The following is a 24,086-nucleotide window of genomic DNA, read 5'->3' on the forward strand; positions in this document are numbered from 1 at the left end:
TTTACACAGGGATTTAATCTTTACACAGAGAATTTGCAATTTGCATTTTATACATTTACATGTAAATAATATAAAATAAATATTTTACACAGGGATTTAATCTTTACACTGAGGATTTACAATTTATATTTACATTTACATGTAAATAATATAATGTAAATATTATACAAAGGGATATAAGCTTTACACAGAGGATTTACAATTTACATTTACATGTAAGTAATATAAAGTAAATATTTTACACATTGGTATGATCTTTACATAGAGAATTTATAATTTAAATTTACATTTACATTTACATTTACATTTTCATTTACATTTACATTTACATTTATATTTACATTTACATTTACATTTACGTTTACATTTACGTTTACATTTACATTTACATTTACATTTACATTTACATTTACATTTACATTTACATTTACATATACATTAACATTTACATTTACATTTACATATACATTTACATTTACATTTACATATACATTTACATTTACATTTACATTAAAAATATAAAGTAAATATTATACACAGGGATATATAATCTTAAAACAGAGGATTTGTAATTTACACAATTATTTTTTATACATATTGATAATAAAAAGTAAATATTTTACACAAGGGATTTACAATTTACATTTACATTTAAATGTTTGTAATATTAAGTAAATATTATATGTGTAGGGAATAGGGATATAATTTTTACACAGAAGATTTACAAGTTACATGTAAGTAAAAAGTAAATAAAATACACAAGTATATATTTGAATATATGAATATATATATATACATATGAAAACTTACAATTTACATGTAAATTCACTAATTCTTATAGGTACAAAATACACACAGGTCTCAGATTAGTGAGATCAGTCCTCTAATGCTATAGTTTGCAACACAGGCTGGAAGGGGGTACATTTTGAATTAAATATTCCATAACAGGGGCAGGAGTAAATCACATTTTTGTACTTTTTTTGCATTAAAGGGTTAGGGGAGATGGGGACTGGGGAGGTTACCTGAAATAATAAAAAATAAGTATTAATTTATTAAAATTGAAAAGTTGAAATTGCTTGTGCAAGCATAATAGGGCAGGGGGAGGTGTCAAAAATCCCGATATTAGAACTAAAACAAATCCGTTCCATAAATCCAAGTGTTTGTTTATGTTAAAAGAATCTTGCGCTTTGCCGCGTAGCATAACCAGAGTTCGCTGCAGGTACGAGTTCTCTCCAGGCATCACACCGGTAAAACGGGTAGTTTTTCTACAAATTTCTGCGTAATTGCAAATGTAAAACCTACCTAATATGCAGGAGGTACCACGAAACATGACAGTTGGTTAATAGTTTAAAATACCTCCTTCCATAAATGGTGAAGTTGTTTGATATCAAAGATATAATACATGGCAGTCATCATATTATGGTAAAATTGATTTCAAAGTAAAATATAAGTAAAATATTTTTATAACTAAAGAAACGGAAAAAAAGATTTTAATAATCCAGTATACGGAAGAAGACATTTACCAACTGTCATGTTTCGTGACACCCTGTATCTCAATTAACCCTTCTAAGTTTCTATGAAACCGACTATTGCTTTGTTTTTCTCAGTAAACAATATACAGTGAAACCCTTAATAACAAATACATCGAAAGAATTAATCAAATGTCGTATTCTTCACTTTCTGATAATGGAATGTTGCAGATATTTAGTTTTTTAATTAAATAATTATATGGAACTCTTTAAAACTGTTCCCGCATATTCATGGTTATTTATTTATCTTCGCAAAGACTGAAATTTACGTAATATAGTATAAAACTCATTGAAAAATTGTCAAGACGACATTTGATAAATTCTTTCGATGTATTCGTTATTAAGGGTTTCACTGTATACAATATAGATATAAAACTTAATATTGGGTCGATACATAAATCTTCAAGAAATAAAATAAATCTAGTTAACTGGAAGAAAATATTGCTGCAGAGGAGGAAAAAGGTGAAAAATAACTAAATTTGGAACATTAATAAAACCAAGGAAAGAGATAACACTTAACCAAACTCTTATATGCTGTTAAATGAGGTATGGCGAAAATATACTTATTGCGAAGTAAAATATGTCAAATAAAAAATATATTAAAAAATATCAAACATCAAAAAGAAAAATATCAACCTATCTGGATCATGTGTCTGTAGCAGGAAAAATGTGTTTAAAAATTTAAAATTCAGTTAGAATGAAATGAATATGCATCATAGAGGTATAATGAGACATCAGTTGGAATAAAAAGGAATATGCATCATTGCGGTATAATGGGACATTAGTTGGAATAGAAGGAATATGCATCATAGAGGTATAATGGGACATCAGTTGGAATAAAATAAATATGCATCATAGAAGTATAATGGATCATCAGTTGGAAAAAAAGGAATATGCATCATAGAGGCACCTTGGGACATCAGTTGGAATAAAAGGAATATGCATCATAGAGGCATAATGGCAAATCAGTTGGAATAAAAGGAATATGCATCATAGAGGTATAATGGGTCATCAGTTAGAATAAAAGGAATATGATTCATAGAGGTACAATGGGTCATCAGTTAGAATAAAAGGAATATGCATCATAGAGGCATCATGTGACATAGATTGGAGTATAAGGAATATGCGTTATAAATGTAAAATTGGACTACATCAGTTAGAATAGAAGAAATATGCATCATAAAGGTAAAATGGGACTACATCAGTTAGAATAGAAGAAATATGCAGCATAAAGGTAAAATGGATAATAGTTGGTTTCAATTTATTTCAGAGTTCTCAGGAACGACAGTTACTATTTTCTTTCATTGCCAAATCATTTTGTAAATCGTATACAAACAATGTGCCCACCAGAAAACTTAGCCATAATAAAATCAGAACATTCTAGTTAAGAGTCGTCATTAAAATCTCATATTTTGTGAATAATCCTTTCTAGAATATTTGTAAATCCAATACAGGTATCCTGCATCAGTTCACCTTCCCCTTTGTGTTTTAACCAGGGGGCTTAAACGTCATGTATGTATGTCTGTACGAAAAGGGTGTATGTAAGTAATAACGAACTGAAGGCGTGTATTGTAGGTATATACACTACAGTACATAAGAATCTCGGTATTCGTACAGTCTAGGAGAGTACATTTGTTTATTGTCAACTGTTTACTTAAAAATAAGTTTAATATACATGCAATATATTGTTTATATATTTAAATTAGGGTTTCCAACGCAAGTGGACTTTACTTGCGCGCAATTCCGTAATAATTGCGCGCAAATAAAAGCAACTCAATTCCGTCCAACTTTCTTGCGTTTATGTTTCAATTTTTTAATAAATTAAATTTAACCCTTATGGCACGCAATAAATGCAATTAATTATTGCGCAATTCCTTTCAACAACAAAAAATTCAATTTAAACTTTGGTAGTGGCATACAATTTAAACTGAACTTCACTCACATTTCAATCTCAAATGCTAAGAAAATTGAATTTATACTTAATATTTTGTTTTATAATATTCATGTGCAGCTGGTTCAGCATGATAACCAGAAAACTCTGGCATAGGAAGACGACAGTTTAGACTCAAGCAAACCCATGTAACTGGATAAGACATTTAATTAACTTATTTAATTAACTTATTAATTAACTGTGATGTTGTCTTTCTGTACCATAGTTTTCTGGTTCTCATTGTTATATCTAATTTTGATTAAACGAACCTTACAATTTTAACCAAGTAAAGTTTCCATTTTAATTTTTATCCAATGTTAACAAATGAAAAATGTATCATATTAAATTGTTAATTAGCAGCTTAACAAGAAACTTTAAAATTTGAAAACTGTTGAAACGAGTGACACTCGGGCCTCGATCATTTTAAAATCAACAGAGATATTTAATTCCATTCTTGTATCTGCTGCATAAATTTGTAAGTCGAGCTGCAGTTAAAATTATTGATTTTTAGATAGAAAAGCAATTCCGATGCACGCAATTCCGCGAATATTTATTGCTTCCTTTTTCGCAATTATAGCGCAATTGCGCGCAATGAAATAGCGAAAGCGGAAGCAACCATTGCGCGCAATTCCGCCCAACGGAATTCCGATTGGAAACCCTAATTTAAATCAACACTATAAAGCCAAATTTTCCTGAAAAAATAGAATTTGATTAAAGTTTACATACAATAAACTAATCGCTATTGAAGCTTAATTAATAATTATAATTGACGACATTATTCTGCAATTTCATTGACTGTAGTCATGTTGTGTATCTGTACCAAAAGAGTGTGCGTGTGTGATAAAGAACTCGTCTGCAAAGCAGTTCGACCGGCTTTCTCATGCCAGACCAGCGCTATTTCCCTTCCCTTTATTCGTATTCCTTGGTTTTAACCATTTATTTTAGAAATAGAAAGCAACATTAAAACATTTAAAATTTTTATTTTACATAGACATAAACATGCGCATTTAGTTCTAAATGTATAATATAGAAGCTAAAAAGCAAAGTAACTATTTATAACACTGTTATTTTGGTTCGCAGTGTTATGAAGTTTTCGGACAGAAATTTTCTATTTATCGAAAAGGCGAGAACCTTCGAGATATAGAGACAATTTAAGTCCAAAAACTTTACAGCACGTCATGCCAAAATAATAGTTTTATAAGTAATTTTATGAAACGTTTGTGTACTTGTCTTATTTTAATGGCTATTTATATTTGATTTTCATTTCAATTGAAAAAAATGTTTTGGAAATATTGAAGCAGGAAAATGATTTGTTGATCTTTCCTGCGATCAAGAGAGATTTTGCCCCCCCCCCCTTTTCCATTCCTTGTACAGACCTAACGGATTTATTTGAGTTTATACGTGAATTCTAACGCCGATAACCCAAGCCACGCCGAATGTTCTGTTATTCCAGAGGCCCGGGCGCTGGTGGAGATGGCCGGCCAGCTCCCCGGTAGCTAGGGTTTAACCTAGGCTAGGGTGGAGTGAAACTTGGGGAAAATAAGCAGTTGAGCATCAACTCCCTGGATAATAGGTCGCCCTGGAGATCCTCCTCATCCTGGACTATCTATTCATGCATTATTGATTCGTATAGTATTTTCCTATTATTATTCGTGTTTGTATAAATAATAATAAATTTTAAAACCGTCTCGCTGAATATTTGATAATATGAGTTGTTGACTTGAATTTTTAGCATATATTAGAATATTCTAATTTTTTGGAGAAAATCCGGGAACCAATCAAAACTTTAAATGTACGGCTAGTTTAACATTATAGGACGTTCATTATGAAATTTAAGATGAAGTAAGGAAGAATGATCAAGTACACAATAGTTTCATAAATAGTTATATCCTCTCAAATGTCATCTTTATCTTAAATTATCAAAAACTCAATATTTCTTTTGGTCGTGTTTTCACTATGTTTTATAGTTAGAGGTGAACTGAGTAAGGAGGTTTTAGGATGCATCTTACGCTTATTGTAGAAGGTTTATTACCTTAAAGGGAATTTTGTTTTAAATGACCCTCCATTTTAAGACGGGCATGCCCGATTCTCCACGGTACCCTTGAGATCTTAATCTAATCAATAATATGACAGATTACGTCGTGTTTTTTTTAGGTTGATAAGATTTTGGTTTCTGGAGCAAGAAAAAGTTTTTTATTGAAGAAAGCCCCGAATAAAAATAATCGGTTCATAAAATCAAAAGCAGGGATATCTAATTCATACTTAATCAAACCTAGCTTTTTATGATACTGTTACTTCGGACATCCCACTTCTATCAATGAAAGGTTACTTCAAATTACTCTCACATTCCCCTTAAACATTAACAATTTATTTTAAGATGTTTGAACTTATAAATTATTCCAATTTTTTATTGAATCTTTGCATTTCTAATTTATTTGATATTTTTCATGATAAGAAACGAAAAACTAGGTTAGCATGAGTAATAAGTTTAATAAATCTTTTGATCCCGCTTCTTAAAAATAAAATATATATAATTAATATTTATTATATTAAGGTTTTCAGAACCTAATGACATATAATAATTTAGCATCAAGTTTTGATACATGCGGTGGATGTAAATTTTCAATATCTAGGACAGGGAGAAGGGGTTTCCTAAACTTACAGGGAATACTTAGGAATAGTTAATATCAATATATCTGAATATAATGTCCCCCTAGCTCCAGGGACAATATTTATCTTTACAAGTCTCAACTTAACATTGTTACATTCAGAAAAAAAAACATGTACAATACAAGTAATTGGGTAATTACTAACAATGTTGCCAGCTTGACAATTTATTCCCAATTTAGAGAGTTCTGGGAAAGTAAATATGCATGGTGGAACTTAGAAATTTTCTCTGAAACCACTAAAATTCGAAACTAAAAATTACATTTACTTTTTTAAAACTAAATATTAAAAGGAATAAATAAGTGTTAAAATTAGAACACCATATATGCAGATATTTCCTTTAAAAGAGAGTTGACAACCCTGAATTCATGAAAAAGAGTTGACAACCCTGAATTCATATTTAAAAGTTGGCAACCCTGAGTTCATAATTTAGAGTTGGCAACTCTGAATTCATAATGTACAGTTGGCAATCCTGAATTCATATTTCAGAGTTTGCAACCCTGATTTCAAATTTTAGAGTTGGCAACCCTAAATTCATATTCTAGAGTTGGCAACCCTGAATTCATATTTTTAATACATTGTTTAAAGTTGGCAACTCGGAATCCATATTTTAAAGTTGGCAACTCTTAATTCGTATTTTAGAGTTGGCAACCCTGAATTCATATTTTAGAGTTGGCAACCCTGAATTCATATTTAAGAGTTGGCAACCCTGAATTCATATTTTAGAGTTGGCAACCCTGAATTCATATTTTAGAGTTGGCAACCCTGAATTCATATTTTAGAGTTGGCAACCCTGAATTCATATTCTACAGTTAGCAAAACAAAATTTTATTAATAGGGATTTCAACCCTAAACTCAAAATCTGTTGTTGACAAGTGGCAACCCAGAATTCATAAAATAGGGCAACCTTGAATCTAAGAATGAAAAAAGACTGAAAAGGAATAAGACTCCCAGCTTTGTTATCTTTAAATAGCATACTAGTCCCAACACAGTTATGACAGAATATTTGGTTTTGATGTTCACGCAAGCTGAGAAGTTAACAGTTATATAATAAGTTAAAGATCAATCTTCAGATCTACAGGTTTCAGAATAAAGAATTCCACTCCACATCCTTCTCTTCAAGTTCTGATATTCTGGAGTAGGTTTAAAAGGGGGAACATCTTTAGGTTAAAATGACGTTTGATCCGACACTAAATCTGTACACGTCTAAAATAAAATATTTTACAGGAATTACTAAAAGTATTTCAAGGATTAAGTTGGGATTAGGTCAACATTCAACAATGCCTGGAGGTAGGTTATGATTGAAAGAAACGAAAATTTAGAGAAAAAAAGGTTATAGGGTGGCAATGTGATAATTTAGCAATTTATTAATATAGGTTGGAAACGTTAGAACATGGTTGACAGTGTTAGAATAATATGTAGGGTATAAGAAAATATGATGGGAATGAGAAAATATGATGGGAATGAGAAAAACGAAGAATTCCAGGAAAATATCGAATAATAAATAACAAGAAAAACAATAATAATGAAGATTGAATCTGTGCGTGCTGTATAAGTTTGTAGAGAACATGTCAAGAAATTAATCCTGGCATATTAATAATAAGGAATGTATCTTCAACTTTATCTCTAAGAATCCCTCAGGGTATGCATTCGTGCATTATTCTAGAGATACTGGTATCCAGCCACTATTCTAGCGATACTAGTATCCACCCAATATCTAGGGATACTTGTATCCAGCCACTATTCTAGAGAAGCTTGTATCTAGCCAATATCGAGGGATACTTGTATCCAGCCACTATTCTAGAAATACTTGTATCCAGCCAATATCGAGGGATACCTGTATCCAGCCACTATTCTAGCGATATTTGTATCCAGCCACTATCTAGGGATACTGTATCCAGCCAATATCTAGGGACACTCATATCCAGCTACTATCTAGGAATACTTGTATCCAACCACTATCTAGGGATATAATTGTATCCAGCCACTTTCTAGGGATACTTGTATCCAGCTACTATCTAGGAATACTTGTATCCAATCACTATCTAGGGATACAATTGTATCCAGCCACTATCTAAGGATACTTGTATCCAGCCACTTACTAGGAATACTTGAATCCAACCACTATCTAGGGATATAATTGTATCCAGCCACTTNGAATAGTCCGGAGAAGTGAATTTTCGTCCTCTAGTCAGACTAGCAGTAGAACTCATTTTTGAAATAGTCCGTTTTCGTAGATACATTATTTTCAAGTATGTTTATTCCTGAATACTTTTATTCAATAAATATGAATGCATGTATCCACACACTATGGATTCTTGCATCGAGTGTCAAAGGATACTTTATCCACTATCTAGTGATATTTATATCCAATATCTAAGGATACTTATATCCATTAATTATATATACTTATATATCCAATATCTATGAATCCACTAACTATGGGTACATGTGACCAGTATTCTTAATCCTTTATTTATTTTTGTAAGAACTCAAGGATTTTCGGACATTGTTGTAAAACCTTAAAGGGACTTTAAACGTAATTTCAAGGGGCCCTAAATATATATTGTTTAATGTCCGATTCACAACAGTGGTCTCAAAAGCTTGGCTTGATCAGGAATAAAGAGATATCCATTATTTTTCTTTGAAATATTGGTTTATTTCAATCGTAGATTTTCTATAAAAATTTCTAGAAAATTTCTTGCTCTTGAAATTGTTACGGTCCCATCGAATAGGAATTATATTTAGATATTACATTGGAACTAGGTTTTTATTTCTGTGTAGCTGAAAATATTTATTATAATATTTATTTATACTGACGGACGACGAAATAAAAGCATTAAAAACCCACTTCTTTGGGAGGATAATTTTGTTTGAAGTATAAAGAGAAGATATTCTTTTAGATAAAAATAATTGTAAATCCTTTATTCTAGTCTAGTTGTCGACTATCCAATAAACCTAGCTCTAATTACTAAACCTACCCATTCTCAAGTTTAGAAAGATTATCTACCCCTGCAGCTGCTATAGTATCTAGCCCTGTTGCAGCTAAGCTTTTAAGAGCAGTATGAGCAGCGTTATTATGACTTGACTCCAAGTTAGGTCCAGAACCATGGGAAACCTGAAGTAAAAACATTTTGTAGATACTTAATAGGTACAAAAGTTGCACAAACATTTCTTTTTCCTCAAAAAACCTGTCATTCTTTATAAAATATAATCTCGTGAACAAGATCTTGAGAAAATTAAAAAAGTATTGCAAATCTCTCTGAAGCTCTGGTAGGCCTACCTGAGCAGGATTAGTAGATAGAGAAACTAGGGTAAGATATTCTCCCTTCTTTGGAAAATCATCGTAAGTTACAGTCACTCCAAGAATCTAAAAATATCAATACATTAGTAAGTGTGCCAAGTTCAACTATATGTTCTTGTTGCAGTATTAATGAGTTTTTAAGTATCATGCACTATAGTTCACAACAAATTGTGTCACCAATCTTCTGAAAGACACGCTCTTAAATACAAGACAAATAATCTCCTAAACGTAAAAAATAGAAAATTTCATTGTCTATACAGAGGATTTTGTGGTTTCAGATTTTTGTCTCTTCAGGAGTTGGTCATTTCAGAGTTTGTCATGGCACCAATATTGGTTGCGTCTAGTGCTAATCTTTCAGAGTTTGTCATGGCACCAATATTGGTTGCGTCTAGTGCTGATCTTTCAGAGTTTGTCATGGCACCAATAATGGGTCTAGTGCTGATCTTTCAGAGTTTGTCATGGCACCAATAATGGCTGCGTCTAGTGTTGATCTTTCATAGTTTGTCATGGCACCAATATTGGTTGCGTCTAGTGTTGATCTTTCAGAGTTTGTCATGGCACCAATATTGGTTGCGTCTAGTGTTGATCTTTCAGAGTTTGTCATGAAAATCATTTCACTTACAGATATAATATTCTATAGGACAATTGAAAATAAGTATATGTTGTGTTTTCTTATTTAAAATATTCTATCTATAAAATTTAGTACTGATATAATAAACAATAGGAGAATATCAAAATAAATAAAAGAGGTTCTAATAGGTCTTTAACACTAATTTAATCCATAAAATAACTAGAGAGGATATACATACAGGGTTATTCACAATGTATGAGATTTAAATGAGGGTCTGGAATTTCTGGAATACCAAGAAATAACATGAATTGAAGAAGCAAATGATGCCTTCGAAGTATTTTCCTTTTTTATAATGTGGAAAATATTGTCGTTTTTCTAGATTGAAAAGTGCTTAATTCTGTTAATTGCTCCATTGCTTCTGAAGCAAGGAAAGGACAAGTCACACATGTAGAGAATTCAGAAATTTACCAGTTTTCAAAAACAAAACACATGGACCAAACTTGATCAGACATATCTTTAAGGGTAGCGTTGTCAATCGGGCATGCCACTCTATCAACGGAGGGCCACTTGAAATTGCGTTTATAGTCCCTTAAAATAAACAACAGTTGTCAATAAATTCTAAAAATATAAACGGCAAACAGTTTTTTTAGATAGAAATAAAAGTACAGGAAATCTTCAACACAAACTATTTGTATTAACAGTGTTCAGAATAAAGAAAATATAAGATTGGTTCTGATTATTTACTCTTATCTATTTATAATGTATATTTAGATAGATAGATAGAATATTCAGTCCTCTTATCTCCGATAAATATTATTGTTCCAGTAAGGGTAATATCCCCTTTCCTCCCCTCATGGATGATAAATGACAAACAATTTTTCAATATTAGGTTTTTCTCCGAACGTCCCGTGAAAAATAGTTTAAACAAGAATGTATGTTGGTTTATGAAACAAAAATCTTTGTCTAAAAAAGTTTAAGATTTTGTGGAGGATAAAGAAAATGTGTGTATACTAAATATTTGAGTAGATTTGTTAGAACTTGAACACTGTTGAAAGTTAATTTTAGTGTCGGAAATTGTTAACTTTCATTGAGAATTTAGTTACAAAAAAAATATATCAAGTTTCCTTATGAAATATAAAAGGAGGATAGAGCAGGGGAGTAAACAATGTGATAAACAATATCTTTTTAATCAACTTTTTAGGTGCAAGATTATCAAAGAAAATGAGTTTTGCCACAAACTCTGATTTTCAATCCTTGTATCATTGCAACCCAATGTCGTAGAATTTTAACATTTCAAATTATGAATTTCAAATGGATTAAAAAGTCTAAGTTTCAATTATCAAAAGTCTAACCAAGATTGCAAAGATATAACGATTGGAAAATTTGAGTTTGTAGCTAAGGCTCATTTTCTTTGTTTGTTGATTTTTTCCTTATAATTTTTCTAAACATTATTTTTTTGTATAGTTTAGTGCATAAATTTTTACAGAAAAAAGTTCTAAATGTTGGTTTCTTATTTTTATGGATCAGTATTATCTGGTCCAAGTTCAAAAACCTTTAAATGCATAAAAAAGATTTAGTTTATTTCTATTACTAGGTATATATATGAACGAAAAGGGAGGAAGGAAAAGGAATTTTTACAATTTTATTAATTTTTTCTTTGTTTTTTTTTGAACTTTTAAAAATGATTTTTCTTTAGATAATGTTAAAAGGCAAGGATCTCCCACCTCCAAGGGAACATCAACAAGCTAATATTAAGATTATTCGAATAGATAATCTAACAAATTAGAAATAGGATATTATCGAACAGTATATTGCTGAGTCAGACTCAGAAAAAAAGATTTTTAGTGGGAGGAAGAAGAACCATATTTAAACTATTTGTGACAATCAGGCTGTTTTTGACCGGTAGAAATGAATCCAGAAGTTAAAAAAACAAGAGCTCTTTTGGGACATCCTTCATTCTACATCATACATCCTGCATTTACATCCTATAACTTGCATTTTAAATCCTGTCTACTGAATTCTACATTCCACTTTCTGCATCCTACATCCTGCATCCTAGATCTTCCATCAAGCATATAACATTTTTACCCCTTGTATCTTAGATCTCGCATCCTGCATCTTACATTCTGCATTCTATATCCTACATCTTGCATCCTATATCTTACATCCTACATCCTACATCTTGCAACCTATATCTTACATCCTACATCCTACATCCTACATCCTACATCCTACATCCTACATCCTACATCCTACATCCTAGATCCTACATCCTAGATCCTATATCCTACATCCTACATCCTACATCCTAAATCCTAAATCCTAAATCCTACATCCTACATCCTACATCTTGCATCCTACATCCTACATCCTACATCTTGCATCCTATATCTTAGATCCTTTATCTTAGATCCTATATCTTACATCCTACATCTTATATCCTACATCTAATATCCTACACCATACATCCTTTATATAAAGAAGACGTTTCGAAAAATGCTTCAACTCAGAATTTCCTCCCCTCGAGCATCCTTGAAATTATCTCTGGATGTTACGGTAGACCAAAACATCTCACATCATCCCACAGAACTCATCAGTAATTAATTTTTTAACTTTTTTAAACATCAAGAATTTTCCAAAAATCAACTTTAATTATATAAATTTTGCTTTACGCTTGGAACTGGTTCATGTTGGAGTTAGTTCTTTCCATTTTATTACTTGTTGTGTGAGCTTTTTTGGTTTACCGATTAACATTTTGGTCTTTTCTTTTTAAAATCCAATGTGATTCAAAAAAATAAAGCAGAACACATATTTTTTTTAAATAAAAAATTGTATCAAAAGTAAAAAAAGCTGAAAATCCTTCAAGAACATTTCATCCAACAAGTGTTAAGAACAAGGTTGTCTCCTTTTCATTTCAGTTCCTAAATCTTGCATCCTACATCTTGCATCTTACATCTTACATCTTACATCTTACATCTTACATCTTACATCTTACATCTTACAATTTTAAAAAATCTTTGATATGCTATATCCCCAACTGGATAGAATTTTAAAAGGATATAACTTGAGTCAAGTTCTTTTCTTCAAATAGAATTTTAGAATAAAATCCAACCCATGTAGTGTATATAGTATAGGACGACCTGTAGTGTGTATAGTATAGGACCTGTAGTGAGTATAGTATAGGACCTGTAGTGAGTATAGTATAGGACCTGTAGTGTGTATAGTATAGGACCTGTAGTGTATATAGTATAGGACCTGTAGTGAGTATAGTATAGGACCTAACTTTAAAGAAAACTTGAGCTCCCCTGGGGGGGGGGGGGGGGTTGGTGAAGAAAACTTTTAACTTTAACCTCATCAAAATATTATCAGAATGACGGAGATTTATAAATATTTATAAATCAATCTTCTAAGATTCAAATTTATCAAAACTTACCAATACCGTTCTACAGGCTACAAGGAAGGATAATAGTTTGAATACAAAATTAATTCGGAAATTAGAAATTTTTAAGAAAATTCAATTTCCTTTGAGCACAACTGGAAAACTTTCAGAGATAAAATTTCAAAAAAAAACTGGTTTTAAGATTTTTATAGAAAATATAACCTAATTTTTGAAAGCAATACTGCAATTCAATATTCATAGTCCGTATATTATGATTTCATTTACGTTTGAAGATTTAAAAAATTATTTATTTAAAATATAGAAAATAATTTGAAATAACTTGATATAATATTCAATATAGAATGTCAATTCCTTAAGAGAATATTAACCTCAGGTTTTCCTTATATTATTCAAAATATAAAAATGTCACTAATCAAAAATTTCCATACAAAACTAGAAAATGAAAAATTTATAATTTTGCTTCAACGCCCATATAATTTAGGAATTGGTTTACAAAATAAATTTAGCGAGGGTATTCTAATAATCGTAAAAATATAATACAAAAGCTAAACTTGATCAGACAACGCTATTAGTGGAACCAATCTTAATCGGACATGACCATCTTTGCATGGAGGGTTACTTGAAAATACGCTTACAGTCCCTTTAACACTTTACCGATGTTTAATATCATTTGGCATAATTGACATGAATGATTTAGCCTTCAGAGGTAAAAGGGTTTCTGATTGCAAGAAGAACTAGAAAGTAAAGTTGAGAAATGGAACCCGTGGCACTAAGCACCTTGAATTAATAATATTCAGAGAACTTGATTAGTCTTGTCTCGCAGAAATCAGGATTTTCAGGTTTAGTCCCGCGGTCAGAGATTATTAATACTTTAACGGAAGATTTAACATTTTTATAATATAACCAAATATGTAAATATATATATGTTGTAATAATAATTATAAAAATAACATCAATAACAACAATAACAACAAAAACAACAGCAAACGATAACGATAACGATAAATATAACGATATTGATATTGATATTGATAATGGTAGTTAAAAAAGAACATAATCATAACGGTCATGATCAGCTAAAGTAATGCACCCGACCAGAACTGAAGTCCTGATATAAAACCAACCTGAGCTAGATATGAAAGCTGTTCTTTGGATGAAACGCCTTGCCCTGACGTAGGAAGTTTTAGTACAGGGGCGGGCAGATTTGTACCCGCCTCTTTAGCTATCTTGTCGGCGGTTGGTGACGTCCCTGCATCAAGCAGTTCTTTTGCAATGGTAGCAACCTTAAAAAAAACATATAATCTGTAAATATCTACTCTGATATTATTAAAAAAAAATTTTCTCTTCTTTAATTTCATGAATTAAATAGTTTATATTTTTGATTTTGTTCAAATTTTCTCCCATAATACATATTAAAGCGAAATCGTTTTAATGTAACAGGGAAAATGGACATTTATTTTTTTCGAAGAATTATATGGAACGATGATACAAATTTCCGGAGGAACATATCAAAACATGGTTCGAAGAACTTTAAAATGTAAAAATTTTTTTAAAATCAAATAATTTAAATTCCAGGTAAATTATATATTTGGTTCTCATGATACTTTGAAAATTTATATATTTCTAGATTAAAAAGATATTTCATATTTCAGTGCCCAGGGCCCAGGGGCGTTTACAGGAATTTGCCCAACATGTGGGCCTTTTTAGACATTTCAGGGGGGGGGGGGTCAGCCCTCGGTGCATGTTATGTGTTTGTTTTCAATTCTAAGGAAGAAAACTTGGAAAAATAAATTGTGAATAGGAACTAAATAGTCGACACAAACTTTAACTCTTGTATCTTTGCAACCTCGGCTGAGATTTTAAAAGCTTAAACCCGAGTAAAACACGAACTTGGGCTCATATAGAACCCAAGTCAGGATTTGTTCTGATTGGACCAATGAGAGACTGCTTAACAAGCTTTCTCTCTGTAGCAGACAGATTAATAGCAGATCAGCTGTGACGAGGAGATGTAAATTTCGAAAATTCGAACTTTTCGTAGATACATTATTTTCAAGTATGTTTATTTCATACCTTTATTCCCGAGATTTTAAATATACCAATATAGCAGTTTTACGAAATTTACGATCATCAGCGTTTGAAGACCCGAGTCCTAAAGAGCGAAAAACCCAAAGAGGTTGGTTTTTACTAAACTCAAGTCCATCCTGAACCCAAGTCTTTACTTGGGTATAAGAAGACGCTAAGACCGGGTTTTACTAAGTTTAAGGAGTTTGATCAGTTCCTTAACAAATAAAGAGGAAATGAACGAAATTGTTGAACAGCTAATGCCAGGCAACGCAGGCCAAGATCTTTAGCATCAACATTTTACAGAAAGATAGGATCAATGCCAACAATCACAATGCTTAGTTTCCAAGTCAATAATAAGGTTAATGAATAACCCTTTTATAACTATCATAGAAAACATTTAAAGGAACTCTACGCAAAATTTCAAGTGACCCTTCAATGCAAAGATGAACCTGCCATATTTACAAAAGTGACTGCAGGAAAACATTTAAGGATTATAACAATTCAATACTTTTAAACCTAGAAAAATGACAATTTCTTCCACTCAATATTGATCAGATAAAAGGTTTCAAGGGTACTGTTGTGAATCCAGCATTGATATCTTCGCAATTACGCCAACAGTCCCTTTAAGTTTTAAGATATCCAAACTTTGAATGTTTGAACTTTGTTAAATTAAAATTCATAATTTGTGTGAAATATTTCAACACTTCTCTCAACTTCTTGTCAGCTTCCTTCACATCATGGAAATGTCAACAAGAAATAGAATAAAAAAAACCTTGAAGAGAAAGAAAAGAGTTGATGGAACTTATTTTAACCAAAATTCAAATCTATTCAAAAGCCTTTAAATCTTAGCAAAATCAGTAATATTGAACATATGAAGAGTCGAAATTGCGAAATTTTTAAATGTCAGATATATCGATCTAAGATAAAGCCTGCAATTTTTATGCCATTCATTACATTTACAATATTTTTTTACTTATTTACTTCACTTATTTACTTCACTCATTTCTTTTATCAGACCTCGGAAACACCAAGAAAATTTCTGTTCAGTCGTTAAGAGCATTTTTTTACTCAAATATATCGAAAGTCCCAGTTGGAGGATATATGTATTTATAATATAAAAATTGTACCCCCTTCCCTTCTATAAGTTTATTTATCCCCTGAATCCAACATGATTCCGTAGAAACTATATTCACCTGGGACTGAGATGGACTTTTACACTCAGCAGAAAGTTTTCCGTTTGAAACCTTTAGACTAGAGACCTAAATATCAAATTCTAAATTTAAATTTTATTCTTGGAAAAATATTGGTTTTGGACAGAAATTGAATATAGAAAATATATCTATGCACCAAAAAGAAATCTCAATACTTGTGTAAACTTTAAGTTGAAAGGTAAATAAACTTTAATACATAAAAAAATAACTGCAATTAATTAATAATTAAACTGAAGAACTACACGAATGAAACAAAGGTTACCTTTCCATTGATGTTAGCTGTTTTATCGTCTATGTAGAGTAGGCCAGGAACTAGCTGTCGTCCTGCAGGTCCGCTTCCTGTGCTAGATTTACCACCTGGAGAACTGGAGACAGGAACAGAACCAGCTGAAGTTCCATCCTCGATCTTCAAGTCATCAACGAATGTTAACTGAAATAATGTCTGGGTTAAGTTCTGAATCCTAGATGTAGATTTTAGAAGCAGGTTCAGATGTAGCAGCGTCCAAGAATAGATAATTTCTCTAATACTAAAATGATATCTCCAACTACGAATTGAGTAGAGAGGCATTATTAGTTCTTGTTCCCTGGATAATAGTTATTGTAGTCCCGATAAGTCGGACTAAAAAATCAATTCCTAATAAAATAATCCAGAGATCGTGAATATTTGTCCTCTAATCCTGAGGTCGTTAGGATTAGTCCACATGTCTGATTGAAATAGTATTTATGTCGTGATCTTTCGTCCTCTAGTCGGACTAGCAGTATAGATCTTATTTGAAAAGACCGGAGTAGTGAATATTCTTCTTCTAGTCAGACGAGCAATAGAAGACTTGATTTTGATAGTCAGAGTAGGGAATATTCGTCCTCTAGTCGGACTAGCAATAGAAGTCCTGTTTTAGATAGTTAGAATAGGGAATATTCGTCTTCTAGTCAGACTAGCAGTAGAACTCCTGGTTTGAAAATTCCGGAGTCGTGAATATTCGTCCTCTCGTCAGACTAGCTGTAGAATTCCTGATTTGAATAGTCCGGAGAAGTGAATTTTCGTCCTCTAGTCAGACTAGCAGTAGAACTCATTTTTGAAATAGTCCGGAGTTGTGAATATTAGTCCTTTAGTCAGATTCGCAGTAGAATTCCTGATTTGAATTGTCCGCAGTTGTGAATATTCGTCTTCTAGTCAGACTAGCTGTAGAATTCCTGATTTGAATAGTGCACAGTAGTGAATAATCGTCTTCAGTTAGACTAGCAGTAGAACTCCTGGTTTGAATAGTCGGGAGTAGTGAATATTCGTCCTCTGTTAGGACTACTGGGAGCTGGTGCACGAAGTGAAAGATGGATTTCATCTACCAAGATTTTACGTCAGAAAATAAATCTCAAAAAAATCTCATTGTCTTGAAAATCAAGAAAATGATGAGTGTAAGCTATGAGAACCATATTTCCCAATATTTTGGTTTTCCTATCGTATTGCTGTAGTAAAAATTAATTTTGACCCTAAACAAAAAAATTTAATACGTTGATTTTTAAAATATTTCCAAAATATTGCGTAAACTACCCAATTTTTCACAAAATATGTTTTCCCTTATCCCCTTCCCCCCTCCAGATTGAAGAATATAGACTAAACTCAATTATTATTCACATCTAAGGAAGATTAATTATCATTAGATTGAAAAATAAACATATTACGTAGATTAGAAGGTTTAAATTAATAAAATCTGAGGTAAATATGTTTATACATTAAAATATTAATAAAATCAGGGAAGAATATGTTTATATATTAAAATATTAATAAAATCAGGGAAGAATATGTATATATATTAAAATATAATAAAATCAGGAAAGAATATGTTTATATATTAAAATANTCTTTGTCACAAACTCTGATTTTCTAATACCTATATCTTTGCAATCCAATTTCGTAGACGTTAGATATTTCAAACTATGAATGCTGTTAGATCAAATAGCCTAAGTTTGAAATATCAAAGGTTTCCAGCATTAGGTGACCAAGATATTAGGATTAGAAAATTTGAATTTTAGGCAAGTTTTATAATTACTTTGAAAATATTTTAAAGAAGAATTGTCGATATACGAAGCAAGAACTTCAATGATAGATAGTTCTGATTTAAAAAAAATTTTAAATGATTTATGAAAAAGATGTAAAATTTCCTTGTTTGCAGAATGAGCACCAGGAACAGTTATATTCACTGCAAAGTGAAAGAACTGGAAACATTTTACAGTTTGGACTTTTGACCTCAAAATTTTTACTTTCAGGGTCATCAGGGTATAATACACCAGAGTTTAAAAATTTCAGGGTATACACCAGAGTTTAGAAGTTTCAGGGTATACACCAGAGTTTAGAAATTTCAGGGTATACACTAGAGTTTATAAATTTCAGGGTATACACCAGATTTTATAAATTTCAGGGTATGCACCAGAGTTTAGAAATTTCAGGGTATACACCACAGTTTAGTAATTCCAGGGTATACACCAGAGTTTAGAAATTTCAGGATATACACCAGTTTAGAAATTTCAGGGTATACACCAGAGTTAATAAATTTCAGGGTATACACCAGAGTTTAGAAATTTCAGGGTATACACCAGAGTTTAGAAATTTCAGGGTATACACCAGAGTTTAGAAATTTCAGGGTATACACCAGAGTTTAGAAATTTCAGGGTATACACCAGAGTTTAGAAATTTCAGGGTATACACCAGAGTTTAGAAATTTCAGGGTATACACCACAGTTTAGAAATTCCAGGGTATACACCAGAGTTTAGAAATTTCAGGGTATACACCAGAGTTTAGAAATTTCAGGGTATACACCAGAGTTTAGAAATTTCAGGGTATACACCAGAGTTTAGAAATTTCAATTATGTAGCTTAATGGAACCAAAATTTAAACAGGGAAACAACAGAAAATTTAAGATTCATTAAGACTTCATTAAACCTTTTCTCGACTAAAGTTTAGGCAAACTTTATACCTTACAAAAAAGTTTTTCTTTTGTATTTCAGAGGTGTTACAAGGTGATTTACAAAGGAATCCACAACAGGTTTTTAAAATCTTTGAGATTTGCGCTTCAAATGGCTTTTAAAATTATTTAAGATTTAATTCTGATATTTTGAAACCAGCTGGTAGGTTCCCTGAATTAAATATTATTTACATTTAAATAATATGAAGAGTGTTAATCTTCAAGATATTTTGTTCCTAATGCAATTTCTTTTAAAATATCAAAAAAGATTTACCAAAAGTATTATTCGGAATATAGATTTGCAATAATAAATTTGGAAGAAAACTAGAAAAAAAGCCAATAAGGTAATTATATTTATAATCATAAGTAAAAATATGTATAGTTTAAAAGAAAAACTTGAGTTTTAGGAAACATAGTTTTATTTTGAGAAATTCCAAAAATCATTTAACTATTTTATTTTGATATGTAAGTTTGTTTCTAAAGCCAGAAAAGAAAAAATATATGCTAAATACACAATGGGCTGGATTCTAGTTTTTATTCAAAAAATAAGTTTCCACTTAGTGGTTTTTATTATTTCAACTACTTCACAGGTAAGTTAATGGATTTTTACTTTACCAAGAGTTCCCAAGACTAATTTTGCCTACAGAACATCCATCGCTAGGAGGTTGAAGAGGCAGAATTGACCGAGGGAACCCATGGTTAAGTAAAATATGTCATTTCCCGAAAAAGTAGTACAAAATAATATCGTCTTTTGAGATAAAATATGCAAATTTTTTCACTAAAACTTTGCAGAGTGTGTGTCATTAATTTGGTAATGTTGGTCAAAAGGTAGTAAAAATATTTACCCCATTGATGACCTAGTAACCATGTTGTAAACTTGAAGAACCTTGAATTTTAATATTGGTGTAAATAATGAACTGTAAGATGAACCTAAGAAAACTAGAAAACACATAGCAAAGAAGATTACCCAAAGGACTGACAAAATGGGAACATTCTTAAAGTAAATCCAAAAGTTGGAAGAATCCAGGGAGAAATTATATCATAAAGATTAACGAGATATTTTCTAACTCAGAGAAAAAAAAAATCTTTATTTTTTTAGAAAGTAAATATTTTAAGAACAAAAATGAGTATGGATTAGTTTTTCCGATTACCAAAAAAACAACCCTTTAATTTATGTTAAAATCCATACAATTTAAATTTGTTATCTTACACTTAACACCAAAAAAAAAAGATGTTTTTAAAAAATATTTTCAAAACTCGAATTTGAATTCTGTTAAAATTCAAAATGCTAATTTTACTTTAAACTTTAAAACATGATCCGAATATTTAGATTTGTCTCACAAAAGTATGTTTTTTGACTTTACGAAAGTGATACAATAATAACATTTTGAAAATATTCTTTTCAAAGAAAAAAGCAAGTAAGCTTTGAAAAATAACAACTTTCTCTTAATAATATTTTGTGAGAGAGCTGATTTTTGCTTCAGTTTTCAACTTCATGTTGTTGTTATTTTTTCTAAAATTATAGTGAACAAATCTGAAATATCTTAGGTTATCTAAATAAACTTCAAACATGGTACATTTAGTTATCAAGCTTAACTTCCAAAAAATCCGCTAACTGCGTTCTGGAAATTGGCAGGCACAAATGATCATTTTTTTTAGATGAATCATAAATTTTAAGTTAAAGGTTAAAGATCCAGAGAGTCACTTATAATTATGTATACAGATCCTTTAAGATGGGAAAATATCTTACATTTATTTAATCTTGAAATTCTGCAAAGTGCATACAATAAGATATTGAGTTACCCCGGAAACCCTAGTCCATACTCTAATATATCAAATATGGTAAAGTTTTGAAGTTACAACAAATGTTCAATTGCTTTGAGAATTATGTTTAAAGTTAAGTGTAATAGAAACAGAAAAGGAAAGACTGAAGACAGTATCAATTGAAATTTGATCAAGCTTGAAAATCTGAAATAATTCAGAATTTTATTCATATTTGGATTGGATTTAATTTAAAATATTTTAGAAATATAGATTTTTGGATTTTATCCTCACACCATTTCATCAGGATCCGTCCCAAGCTTGGGTTCTTGTGCTGATCTAGGATCCATAATTGGCGTTTTCTCACTAGTGACTAGTCTAAAGTTGCTTAGATCCCTCCAGTCTTTTGTTCACACCACAGATTAGTCTAAAGCTGACTCAGATCAAGCCAGTTTTTTCTTCATATCATAGAGTAGTATTGAGAAACTAGATGAGGATATTCAAGAACAAGCAGAAATATACAACGTGGCAACTTTTTCCTTTTCCTTTTAGATTCTACTTTATCTAGTATGCATTATTCCATTTTTTAATCTAATCCTACAATAAAGAAGAGATTACAGTGGCACAGTGTGGAAAAATGATATGTCCAAGTGTGGTGAAGAGGAGAATAAAAATATATCATCTTATTCTTCAGAGTTTTTCCTAATTTTCGTCCTATAATGATAATATTTAGTACACAATATAGAAACCAATATAAGACTAAATGATAAATATATGTGTACATATATGTAGTGATAAATTAAAGTGCTAGGAAATAAAAAAGCGGTAGGAAAAGTAAATCCTTTCTGGACATTTTCTCAACATAAATCAACAGGTAGAATCTTCATTCTACGCAATATGTATTTCTTATTGTTGACAAAGGGTTTAATTTAAGTGAATGTTCAGATATTTGAAGACACACAGAGCAGACAAATCGTTAAATGAAAGAACAGACCCATCCCTTTGTTTAAAGATAATTCTGCAGGCTAAAAACAATGGTTGGAAATGTTCTGTATTTTATATTAAGATTTAAAGAATCTTCTTTACTGATTTCGAATAGATTTAAACTTGGATAAATGTGAGAAGGGGGAAGTGCATTTGAAACTGTTTACACAGGAAGTTTACATAAATCTTACTGCCAAAATTTGAGAGGAAATGTCAAGAGAACAAAGTTTTTTGTTCACAAATGAAACACTTTTTTTCTTTGGTTAGTTTCTCATTTAAACATTATTTCATTTATCGCACAATTGTCAAATTCAAATTTTCTGTAATTTAATTCTTATGAAATAATTTTTGTCTGTTTTATTTTAACCAGGGTAGTAACTCACCCAAAATGTAAACTTTGCCGAATAAGGTAAATATGCTTTTTTTTGACTGAGATAGGTTCATAATGAGTTAGGCTAAGACATGTTAAGGGCCCTGAGATGATTTAATGGTGGCCTAGAGTGGGGCCGCGCACTGCACTACTCATTATTTAGAAAATGAAAAGTTCGCCAGTTAATTTTCTATTACTAGGTTGAACTTAGTTGAGAAAATGTCAAGTACCCAACATCCTTTTCTAGCTATATCTAATCTATACCTATACTCTATACCCTATACCCTAAACCCTGCACAACCTTCACCCTATACCCTACACCCTACACCTATACCTAAACCAATACCTATATCTAATCTATACCTATACTCTATACCCTATACCCTAAACCCTGCAACCTTCACCCTATACCCTACACCCTAAACCTATAGCTAAACCAATACCTATATCTAATCTATACCTATACTCTATACCCTATACCCTAAACCCTGCAACCTTCACCCTATACCCTACACCCTACACCTATACCTAAACCAATACCTATATCTAATCTATATCTATACTCTATACCCTATACCCTATACCCTGCAACCTTCACCCTATACCCTACATCCTACACCTATACCTAAACCAATACCTATATCTAATCTATACCTATACTCTATACCCTATACCCTAAACCCTGCAACCTTCACCCTATACCCTACATCCTACACCTATACCTAAACCAATACCTATCTTTAATCTATACCTATACTCTATACCCTATACCCTAAACCCTGCAACCTTCACCCTATACCCTACACCCTACACCTATACCTAAACCAATACCTATATCTAATCTATATCTATATCTTTCTGTTCTTCTAAATGTAATGATAAATAAATACTTCTAACACTGTTTAAATATTTATATCCCTCCCAAATTACTATTCAGTGCTCTAGACTAGTACACTAATAGAATATATCAGCTAGGAGGAGACCAACGTGTATCTTATTGCTAAAGGTATCCGAATCATAATCATAATAATGGTATACAAGATAATTTGACAAAGAATAAAATAATTAACAGTTACTGGGAACCAAAACTGCAAATTCAGTACATTTTTGATTGTCTCTAGAGACTTATCCTTAGTGGTAACCCTGTGTATCTCTAAAACGATTAGAGATGGAATTTAAAGAAATTAAGCCACGGTTTAAATCCGCCAAAACCCGGTTTAAATTAAGCGCCGGCTTAAATCTTGAAACATTTGATACAATTTTAAGTGGAACCAACCATATTTAAACCACGGCTTAAATTTAAACCGCCGCTCAAATTCTTTAAATTCGACTAAAGA

General features: G+C 31.3%; 1 protein-coding gene and 1 long non-coding RNA gene across 3 annotated transcripts in view; both read right to left on the bottom strand.

The window, feature by feature from the left end:
- Positions 1-5,986: 5,986 nt before the first annotated feature.
- LOC111699655 (double-stranded RNA-binding protein Staufen homolog 2) overlaps positions 5,987-24,086 on the bottom strand; it is a 37,917-nt gene continuing 19,817 nt past the window's right edge. Inside the window, exons 13-18 of one of the 2 annotated variants that reach the window (XM_023470378.1) lie at positions 16,939-17,106; positions 16,659-16,724; positions 14,526-14,684; positions 9,410-9,496; positions 9,137-9,244; positions 5,987-7,332 (exon numbers count right to left, since the gene is read on the bottom strand). In XM_023470378.1, the coding sequence (XP_023326146.1) occupies positions 7,294-7,332; positions 9,137-9,244; positions 9,410-9,496; positions 14,526-14,684; positions 16,659-16,724; positions 16,939-17,106 (627 nt within the window). In that variant the 3' untranslated portion in view covers positions 5,987-7,293. Of the gene's footprint in view, positions 7,333-9,107; positions 9,245-9,409; positions 9,497-14,525; positions 14,685-16,658; positions 16,725-16,938; positions 17,107-24,086 lie in introns of both variants that reach the window. The other variant, XM_023470377.1, reaches the window with a different exon arrangement.
- Positions 18,829-23,982, bottom strand: LOC111699656 (uncharacterized). The gene is made up of 3 exons (XR_002764795.1): positions 21,692-23,982; positions 20,565-20,628; positions 18,829-18,887 (listed from the first exon to the last, which is right to left on the bottom strand). It is a non-coding gene; the product is annotated as an uncharacterized LOC111699656 (long non-coding RNA).

This window comes from Eurytemora carolleeae, unplaced genomic scaffold (genome assembly GCF_000591075.1).
Source record: "Eurytemora carolleeae unplaced genomic scaffold, Eaff_2.0 scaffold279, whole genome shotgun sequence".
NCBI lineage: Eukaryota > Metazoa > Arthropoda > Copepoda > Calanoida > Temoridae > Eurytemora > Eurytemora carolleeae.